The 10844-nt window shown below is 42.1% G+C and overlaps 2 protein-coding genes across 4 annotated transcripts in view; both read right to left on the bottom strand.

Annotated features, from left to right (window-relative positions):
• Window positions 1–2564, bottom strand: c9h19orf25 (chromosome 9 C19orf25 homolog). The gene is made up of 3 exons (XM_028588337.1): window positions 2338–2564; window positions 1375–1531; window positions 1–199 (listed from the first exon to the last, which is right to left on the bottom strand). The coding sequence occupies exons 2-3, from the start codon at window positions 1514–1516 to the stop codon at window positions 18–20; spliced, it is 324 nt and encodes a 107-aa protein (XP_028444138.1). The 5' UTR covers window positions 1517–1531; window positions 2338–2564; the 3' UTR covers window positions 1–17.
• A 2054-nt stretch (window positions 2565–4618) lies between these two features.
• Window positions 4619–10844, bottom strand: part of reep6 (receptor accessory protein 6) — a 12244-nt gene continuing 6018 nt past the window's right edge. For 2 of the 3 annotated variants that reach the window (XM_028587371.1, XM_028587373.1), the window contains 5 exons: window positions 9551–9689; window positions 7215–7383; window positions 5915–6054; window positions 5801–5823; window positions 4626–4657 (listed from right to left, as the gene is read on the bottom strand). In XM_028587371.1, coding sequence (XP_028443172.1) covers window positions 5809–5823; window positions 5915–6054; window positions 7215–7383; window positions 9551–9689 — 463 coding nt within the window. In that variant the 3' untranslated portion in view covers window positions 4626–4657; window positions 5801–5808. Of the gene's footprint in view, window positions 4658–5800; window positions 5824–5914; window positions 6055–7214; window positions 7384–9550; window positions 9690–10844 lie in introns of all 3 variants that reach the window. The other variant, XM_028587372.1, reaches the window with a different exon arrangement.

The following is a 10844-nucleotide window of genomic DNA, read 5'->3' as shown; positions in this document are numbered from 1 at the left end:
GTGTGTGTGTGGTGGACTCAGAGCGTTTGACCTTTGACCTCGGCCACGACGCTACGCAGGCGCTCCCCCGCCGCTAGCAGCTCCTCCAGTTGCCGCGGCAGCCGGCCGCGAGCCGCCTGCAGCCGCTGGTTCAACTCCAGGAACTGGCGGCACTGCAGGAACCGCACGTCCACGTCGCTGTCGGGGGGGCGGGCCGAGTCTGGGGGTAGGGACATGTTTCAGGACAGGAACCAAGGAAACTACAGTGTGTGTGTGTGTGTGTGTGTCTCCGTGTATCTGTGTGTGTGTGTGTATATCTGTGTGTGTGTGTGTGTGTATGTGTGTGTGTGTGTGTGTGTGTGTGTGTGTGTCTCTGTGTGTGTGTGTGTGTGTGTGTGTGTGTGTGTGTGTGTGTGTCTCTGTGTGTCTCTCTGTGTGTCTCTGTGTGTGTGTGTGTGTGTGTGTGTGTGTGTCTCTGTGTATCTCTGTCTCTGTGTGTGTGTGTGTGTGTGTGTGTCTGTATCTCTGTCTCTGTGTGTGTGTGTGTGTGTGTGTGTGTGTCTCTGTGTATCTCTGTCTCTGTGTGTGTGTGTGTGTGTGTGTGTGTGTGTGTGTATGTATGTATGTGTGTGTGTGTGTGTGTGTATCTGTATATGTGTGTGTGTGTGTGTGTGTGTGTGTGTATCTGTATGTTTGTGTGTGTGTCTCTGTGTGTCTCTGTGTCTGTGTGTGTGTGTGTCTGTGTATCTCTGTCTCTGTGTCTGTGTGTGTGTGTGTGTGTGTGTCTGTGTATCTCTGTCTGTGTGTGTGTGTGTGTGTGTGTGTGTGTGTGTGTGTGTGTGTGTGTATCTCTGTGTGTCTGTGTGTCTGTGTCTGTGTGTGTGTGTGTGTGTTTGTGTGTGTGTGTGTGTGTATGTATGTATGTATGTATGTGTGTGTGTGTGTGTGTGTATCTGTATGTGTGTGTGTGTGTGTGTGTGTGTGTATCTGTATGTGTGTGTGTGTGTGTGTGTGTGTATCTGTATGTTTGTGTGTGTGTCTCTGTGTGTGTCTCTGTGTCTGTGTGTGTGTGTGTGTGTGTGTCTCTGTGTATCTCTGTCTCTGTGTCTGTGTGTGTGTGTGTCTCTGTGTATCTCTGTCTCTGTCTCTGTGTGTGTGTGTGTGTGTGTGTGTGTGTGTGTGTGTGTGTGTGTGTGTGTGTGTGTGTGTGTGTGTCTCTGTGTGTCTGTGTGTCTGTGTGTCTGTGTGTGTGTGTGTGTCTGTGTATCTCTGTCTCTGTGTGTGTGTGTGTGTGTGTGTGTGTGTGTGTGTGTGTGTGTGTGTGTGTGTGTGTGTGTGTGTGTGTGTGTGTGTGTGTGTGTGTGTGTCTCTGTGTGTGTCTCTGTGTGTACTGACCTTGTCCAGTCTTCTCCAGGATGCTGAAGACCGGGTCGTCGGCAGCGGCTCCGTGGATGTCCTCCAGGATCTGGTCCACCGTGGGGGGCTCGGGCCGGCTCGGCAGGACCCCCCTCTTCTTACTCTTGGATCCGATGTTCATGGTGCTGCCGGCCGGCTTCACCACACACACCCCAACACACACAACAACTTCACTTTCACACTTTATAAATGACAAACTATTTATATGAGTAGTACTATAAATGTATTGCCATATTTTTGTATATTCTGCCCATTGCGTCCTGAATAAAGTCATTACTATTTTATAATAATGGAGGGGAAAATGACAATTTATCCTTCAAAATAAACATGGAACTCAACCTAAAGGTCTGCCACGTTCAACAGTGATTCTAAATGATAAAAACAATATATTATGCTTATAAAAGTCGAATTTGTACCGATGTATTCCCCTGTGTACTACTTATTCAGCCTATAAACCCCCGACGAGAAAGCGTCGCCACACTTCTGTTAATGTATCTGTTAAATTAAGATTGAATTGTGTCAGTAAACGTAAACCGTTACTAGAACGTGGATTAAAGTACATTTACGAATTGCTATGGTTTTACTTCTCAATTCGGCATTAAGTATATCACCCAATACGTATCCATTTAATGTAGACTGAACTTATATAACTTTAGTTTAGTGGTAACCTAACGTTATCCTCCAGCACAACACGTCGATAAGCTAACTACCTAGCTATCTAGCTAAATCGGTCTGGATGTGGACATTTGTTGTAGCCCGGTAAAATGTTTCTGAGCCGAATTAAGCAAAATGTCCTTACGATTCACGAGACATCTCATGTAAACATACAACAGCGTGGTATGTTGGCCAATAAGCAGTTGTAGCTTAATTTCCATAGCTGCGATACGGAGTTCGGCATTTTGTTTGAACAAGCCAGATGTATAACAGCTTATCGGTGCTTACCAATGTTTAGACGTCTTGTTGAAAGACAGCAGGTGACTCTCAACACGTATCTAGACTGTCACTTGTACGTTACTCCGGACTTAAATACGGAAAATTACCAAAATGCAGCTGGAAATGCACGAATTCTTTGACAAACACGAACCAAGCCAAAGCTGCTGGTCTGAATGGACGTACCGCACGGCACGGCACGTCATCGCGTTCCATGCCACGTCAGTACGTCCACAGCGCAGCAGGTTCTCTGTCGCTCCCTCCTGGTTCAGTAGCGTTTCTCCACTCAGTATGTACCATAGACTGTTAATATTAATACAGTCTATAGTATTTCCAACAGCTTTCTGCATTCTTTAACAAATCTGTAACTCTAAATTAAAGATATATATATATATACATATATATATATATATATATATATATATATATATATATATATAAGAACTGCAAATGAAACACAACTGCATGTTTTTGTGTTGAATACATGGTTATGTATTGATCATATATGTTAAATATTATGTATTATTGTTAAGTATTATCGCTACTTCAACATTTACAAAAGTTATATAGCCTACATGTAAGAAACGGATATTTGATCACAAATATATGTATCCATATGTGCAAGGGCGTAGGTTTGGTTTCAACATCGGGGACACACACACACACACACACACACACACACACACACACACACACACACACACACACACACACACACACACACACACACACACATTATAACCGTGGGGTCTGGGGGAAACCTTTTTAGATAAAACAGATGTTGACAAAGTTTTCTTTTGGGGACATAATTTGAAATTGGGAAAAATTTGAAGTTGGAATAAAGGTAAATACATTGCAATGTATCGCAGAATATTGCAATATGTTTAAAATCGCAATAATATTGTATCGTGACATAAGTATCGGGATGACATCGTATCGTGAGGCCTCTGGTGATTCCCACCCCTAGTCTAGGTCAGGTTGACACTGCTGTCCATGCACCTTGTACTGGTATTTGTACATTTATTTGTCCTCGTACTGTTACGGTGGTGTTCCAGTTGGAGTGTGTGTAGAATTTGTACTGTATGTATTTATGTGTCTTGTATGTGTTTATATTCGTTGCACACCTAATCGCCCTTCAGGGACACAAATAAAGTTGAGGAGGGAGGGTGGGGGTCCCGGGACACAGCTGAGTGGATCAAGAAAACAGACAAAAACATGGAAAAATTGGTGGGGGAAAATAATTCGAACAAAATCTGGGAAAAGGCAACCAAAAAACGTAAAAATAAATCGTCTCGTGGCCGGGTTAGATCAGTTGGTAAAACAGGCGCACATGTATAGAGGTTTACTCCTCTCTCTCCCCTTTTCTGCCTTCATCTGTCCTGTCAAAATAAAGGCCTAAAATGCCACCAAAAAAAAAATCTTAAAAAAAAAAATAATAATAATAATTAAATCGTCTCAAATAACCAACAAAAACATTCTTTTTAAAGCGGCAAAAACATTGAAAAAGGCGACAAAATTTCACAATAAATTGTCAATTTATTTTTTTAAAGAATGTCCAAAAAACGAACGAAAACTTCTGAAAATGCCCATGTTAGATTGATGGCAAATTCCTCCTATGTGTGTAAATATGATTCTTAAATAAATTCTTAAAAAGATTAAAAGTCGAGCAGTCCTGTCAGGCAGTGATGACATTTTTATTTGTGTATTTATTTGATTAGGACAATGCACATTAATGACATTTCTGTAAATGCGCCAGTGTTAGCCAGTCGGCTAATTTTCAACTGTAGTCCTAGTTGCACACGGCAACGAACTTGGGTCCACATGCAGCCCGCTCGCTGCTGCTTTATGCACTTTGTTTGAGAACATCTTTGGAGAATGTGTTACTTTTAGCAGTGATTTTCCCTTTGCACTGCTACAATATGAAAAAATAAACCAGGAGGAATGTTGTATTTGTGCTTTTGCAGAGAAGTCGGCAGCAGAGAAGTTGAGCCTTTAGTTTTATTCACAGGTGCTTCAACGTCTAAAACTAAACATCCCACTGAGCACAGAATCCATTAATAAATAACCTATGAATAAATAAAATGAAAACAATAAGGAAACATGTTTGTAACATCAGAGTCTGTCTGAGTTTACGTTACAGACTGGGCTATGAATAAACATAACGTATCTGATGTGATATATGACATTAGTCTCTTTGACAGCAGGAGGGATTCTTCTTGCTGTGACGTTGAAGAGGACTCTCTTCCTCCCAGAGACTCCTCCTCTTCCTCCCAGAGACTCCTCCTCTTCCTCCCTGAAGGCTCCTCCTCTTCCTCCACTGCTATCTGAAGGACTGAAAACAGAAAAGAAGCTGCACCCAATCAGGACGTTTTTAAAGCATCAAATAACTTATAAGCAGCTCAGAACCACTGAAGGTGAAAGCTGCTCCACCTCTAAAGGCACCGCTATACTGGCCTATACTTGTATACATTTGTTGGTATATACTTGATGGTATATACTTGTTGGTATATACTTGCTTTTTAACAATGCGTATGTGTATACAAGAGGTGGCGATGCAAACAGCATTTTCACATACTTGCCTGAGTACTTTGCGTGTATCTAGAGGATTAGTATATACTGCGTTCAACTTCTGGGATTGTTCAGCTGCTGGATGTCCGTCCCCTTCCTCTGTCTCTGTGTTGGGGTTCTAACCTCCGGCTGATTTGTGAGGACTATGGTTAACTGCTCCTCAGATCTCTGCAGGGTAAATCCAGACAGCTAGCTAGACTATCTGTCCAATCTATAATCTATAATTTAAAAGACGTATGCTGTTGTTTTTAGCTAGGCACAAGTAGTGAAGTAAACAACATCCACAGCAGTGGATTTGTCATTTTATTTACCTGAAGTTGCTGCATTCTGGCTGCTGTCTGGAGGTTCCTTCGTGCACAACTCGTATTCTTCCAGATGTTTCAGACCAGATGTTGTAACAGCGGCCATGTTGTGTATAGTTTAAGGTCCTCGCCACCACCAGACCAATCAGCATTGAACCGATTGAACATCTAGCTGGACTTGAATGGCCTTCTTTTGACTGAAAGTTCTGCCAAACAACAACTTTTTCTGCTCACCAGATCCATGTCCACTTTCTCACAGCCTACTGCATTGAACGCTCCACCTACGTAAACACCTTCCCGTAATCAACGGCGCCATCACTAAGGCGACCAGTGTAGCGTAGGGTTCAGTTTGCTGGGAAAAAACTCTGAATTTGAATCCGATATACTGCCCCACGCTCATGTGCTGAATTGCATCTTGCAGGACACGTAGCGTTATATTTTCTGAAGACGTGCCCAACCTACACTCCAAAGGAACGCAGGATATGCGTGGCAGCCGTCTTACGTACACGAACGCGTAGTTAAAAGCAAGTATATCTGGGCCTTAAACCAATCACTGATCTACCAGGGTCACTGAGGTTCTACTAACACCAAACCAGATGACTTACCGTACCGGTCAACCCAGGAAAGGCTGGAACAGGAAACAGGACAACTGGGTTAGCATGTGTAGTCCCTCCCTGTCTTGTATATTACTCCCCTAGTAGCAGCTGTGGTTTACGTACCGGCCGTTCTTCTTCTTCTATGCTCGGCTCTGATGGAGCGACTCGAGCCGCCGAGGAACTCGGTAAACTGATAGCTTCCTGCTGATTGGCCGACGGCCCCGGAGTCACCAGGGCTTTGTTCTTCACCAGATGGCACAGGACTGAAGAGACGGAAACACGGAGGATTTCATCTAATATGTCGGCTACACTTTAACAAATAAATCCCCTAAAATAACAGAAGAAGTTCTGGCAGCTCATTACCCCGGACTTTGTCCCGAAAAGCTAATTAAAAACAGAAATGTTCAGTTTTAATGCCTAAAAGCTCTTAAAAATTCCAAAATGTCAATGAAATTGTTTCCGGAATAAGCAATAGAACACCAGAAAAATGGTTAAAAACAAATGACACAAAAACATTGAAAAAAAGGCCCAAAATGTGAAAAACAAATGGCAAAAACTTCTAAAATGTTATAAAAAGAAAAAAACAGCGAAATCTCCCAAAGCCAATGTCTGTGGCCGCCAAAACTTGTCGGAGCACAAATTATGCAAATTCAAAATGTAAAAAAAAACAAATACAAACTGTGAATCATGTTCTATTGAAAAGTTTCTGTTAAAATCACCATCACCAAACCCACCAGACTCCATGTAAATAATCAGGACTTTTAGCGTGTATAGAGCCAGCATTTTCCACCAGACTCCATGTAAAAAATCTGAACTTTTAGCGTGTATAGAGCTAGCATTTTCCACCAGACTCCGTGTAAATAATCAAGACTTTTAGCGTGTATTGAGCCAGCAAATCTCCACCAGACTCTATGTAAATAATCAGGACTTTTAGTGTGTATAGAGCCAGCATATCTTAACCAGACTCCATGTAAATAATCAGGACTTTTAGCTTGTATAGAGCCAGCATATCTCCACCAGACTCCATGTAAATAATCAGGACATTTAGCGTGTATAGAGCCAGCATATCTCCACATGTAAATGGGTGAATTAAGGGTTTATTTCAACCAAACCAGAGTGGTGATTGTTGGAACAGTGGAAAGATGAACCAAGACGGCTTTTGGTAGTTTTATTTAGTTTCGTTCCACTTTGAATGAAGTGTGTTTCATGATAGTAAAAGTCCTGATTATTTACATGGAGTCCGGCGGGCAATCTGACTGGTGAACGTTTCATTAATGTTACATTGCAGCTTGTTTCTCTTGCTTAATACTGGAGCAAATTAAAAGATTGTTGTTCATCATCAGCCCACATAGGGTCCAGGTTCACAAAAGACAAACTGAAAGTTACCTTTAAATACTACAGAGTATCGTGTGAGTGTTGATACCTTCTCTGGTGAGGTTCTCGGCTGCGTTCATGGCTCTGCCGCCGAGGTCGCTCACCATGTTGTCCACCGTGGCCTCGTGGCGGAGGAAGATGGGCCGGACCACTTTATCGTAGATTATCTGGGAGCCGTTCCACGACACCGGAGCCATGCACCACAACAGGAAGAGACACTAGAGCCGCCAGGGGACACAGAGACAAAGATTACAGGACACAGAGACACAAAGATTACAGGAGACAGAAACAAAGATTACAGGACACACAGAGACAAAGATTACAGGACACAGAGAGACAAAGATTACAGGACACAGAGACACAAAGATTACAAGACACAGAGAGACAAAGAGTATAGGACACACAGACACAAAGATTACAGGACACAGAGACACAAATATTACAGGACACAGAGACACAACGATTACAGGACACAGAGACACAAATATTACAGGACACAGAGAGACAAAGATTACAGGACACAGAGACACAAAGATTATAGGACACAGAGACACAAATATTACAGGACACAGAGACACAAAGATTATAGGACACAGAGACACAAAGATTATAGGACACAGAGACGCAAATATTACAGAACACAGGTACACAAAGATTATAGGACACAGAGACACAAATATTAAAGGAAACAGAGACACAACGATTACAGGACACAGAGACACAAATATTACAGGACACAGAGACACAACGATTACAGGACACAGAGACACAAAGATTACAGGACACACAGAGACACAAAGATTACAGGACACACAGAGACAAAAATTATAGGACACAGAGACACAGATTATAGGACACAGAGACACAAAGATTACAGGACACAGAGACACAACGATTACAGGACACAGAGACACAAAGATTACAGGACACAGAGACACAACGATTACAGGACACAGAGACACAAAGATTACAGGACACAGAGACACAAAGATTACAGGACACAGAGACACAAATATTACAGGAAACAGAGACGCAACGATTACAGGACACAGAGACACAAATATTACAGGACACAGAGACACAACGATTACAGGACACAGAGACACAAAGATTACAGGACACAGAGAGACAAAGATTACAGGACACACAGAGACAAAAATTATAGGACACAGAGACCCAGATTATAGGACACAGAGACACAAATATTACAGGACACAGAGACACAACGATTACAGGACACAGAGACACAAAGATTACAGGACACAGAGACACAAAGATTATAGGACACAGAGACACAACGATTACAGGACACAGAGACACAAAGATTACAGGACACAGAGACACAAATATTACAGGAAACAGAGACGCAACGATTACAGGACACAGAGACACAAATATTACAGGACACAGAGACACAACGATTACAGGACACAGAGACACAAAGATTACAGGACACAGAGAGACAAAGATTACAGGACACAGGTACACAAAGATTATAGGACACAGAGACACAACGATTACAGGACACAGAGACACAAAGATTACAGGACACACAGAGACACAAAGATTACAGGACACACAGAGACAAAAATTATAGGACACAGAGACAAAAATTATAGGACACAGAGACACAGATTATAGGACACAGAGACACAAAGATTACAGGACACAGAGACACAAATATTACAGGACACAGAGACACAACGATTACAGGACACAGACACACATATATTACAGGACACAGAGACACAACGATTACAGGACACAGAGACACAAAGATTACAGGACACAGAGAGACAAAGATTACAGAACACAGGTACACAAAGATTATAGGACACAGAGACACAAATATTAAAGGAAACAGAGACACAACGATTACAGGACACAGAGACACAAATATTACAGGACACAGAGACACAACGATTACAGGACACAGAGACACAAAGATTACAGGACACACAGAGACACAAAGATTACAGGACACACAGAGACAAAAATTATAGGACACAGAGACACAGATTATAGGACACAGAGACACAAAGATTACAGGACACAGAGACACAACGATTACAGGACACAGAGACACAAATATTACAGGACACAGAGACACAACGATTACAGGACACAGAGACACAAAGATTATAGGACACAGAGACACATATTATAGGACACAGAGACACAAAGATTATAGGACACAGAGACACAAAGATTACAGGACACACAGAGACAAAGATTATAGGACACAGAGACACAGAATAATAGGATTCGGCATTCGGTTTTGGTTTCGGCAGAATCAACCAAGAATTAACTAGTGTATTTGGTTCAATCAGTTGTCCCTGCTCATGTATACGGGGAGAGGTGATTGGTTGGTCGGTGTTTTCTCACCTTAAAGGCGTAGTAGAAGGGGAACCAGTAGAGGAAAATGTCGGAGAAGAACTCTCCCAGGCTGAAGACACCGTACACCACCCAGTACGTCAGCCATTTGGTGTCGTCTTCTTTGCTCGGACTTTCGATGGCTTTGACTCTGCAGAGAGAACGTGTAGTTTTACACTAACCTTAAAGTATCAGTATGTCTTCAGGATTTCATAATACACACTCACGTTACGAGACAGATTACACGTTCACATATCATCAACAATTCTTTAAAGGTCCCATGGCATGAACATTTCACTTTATGAGGTTTTTTAACATTAATATGAGTTCCCCCCCAGCCTGCCTATGGCCCCCCCAGTGGCTAGAAATGGTGATAGGTGTAAACCGAGCCCTGGGTATCCTGCTCTGCCTTTGAGAAAATGAAAGCTCAGATGGGCCAATCAGGAATCTTCTCCTTATGAGGTCATAAGGAGCAAGGTTACCTCCCCTTTCTCTGCTTTGCCCACCCAGAGAATTTGGCCCACCCATGGTAGAGAGAGAGAGACATCATGGCTTTCAAACGAGCAAAGTGGCAGTTGGTCAAGATCACACCCCCACCCTCCACTAAGGTCTATATAAAAGAGACTTCAGATACAGTATTAGGGGACCACTAAGGTCTATATAAAAGAGACTTCAGATACAGTATTAGGGGACCACTAAGGTCTATATAAAAGAGACTTCAGATACAGTATTAGGGGACCACTAAGGTCTATATAAAAAACTTCAGATACAGTATTCAGATATAAAAGTCAGATACAGGGGACCACTAAGGTCTATATAAAAGAGACTTCAGATACAGTATTAGGGGACCACTAAGGTCTATATAAAAGAGACTTCAGATACAGTATTAGGGGACCACTAAGGTCTATATAAAAGAGACTTCTTCAGATAGGGGACCACAGACTTCAGATACAGTATTAGGGGACCACTAAGGTCTATATAAAAGAGACTTCAGATACAGTATTAGGGGACCACTAAGGTCTATATAAAAGAGACTTCAGATACAGTATTAGAGGACCACTAAGGTCTATATAAAAGAGACTTCAGATACAGTATTAGGGGACCACTAAGGCCTATATAAAAGCATCCGAAGAGCACCATGTCATGGGACCTTTTAACTTTTTTGTCACAAAGTTTTTGTCACTTTTTCTGATGTTTTTGTTGATTTTTTTAGCGCTTTTAAAAATGTTTTGTCAAAATGCTGTGCTAGAGCTTCCTATGCAGAGCTATGGAGGAAGACACACACACACACACACACACACACACA

Source organism: Perca flavescens, chromosome 9 (genome assembly GCF_004354835.1).
Source record: "Perca flavescens isolate YP-PL-M2 chromosome 9, PFLA_1.0, whole genome shotgun sequence".
NCBI classification, from domain to species: Eukaryota; Metazoa; Chordata; class Actinopteri; order Perciformes; family Percidae; genus Perca; species Perca flavescens.
Note: the sequence above shows the minus strand (reverse complement) of the source record. Positions and strands in the feature narration are given on the sequence as shown.

Bases quoted from the DNA above. Each gene is read 5' to 3' on its own strand.
- c9h19orf25 (XM_028588337.1), bottom strand. From the start codon at position 1,516: ATGAACATCGGATCCAAGAGTAAGAAGAGGGGGGTCCTGCCGAGCCGG. The intron at 200-1,374 runs GTCAGTACACAC...CCCTACCCCCAG, and splicing joins CCTGGAGAAGACTGGACAAG to ACTCGGCCCGCCCCCCCGAC.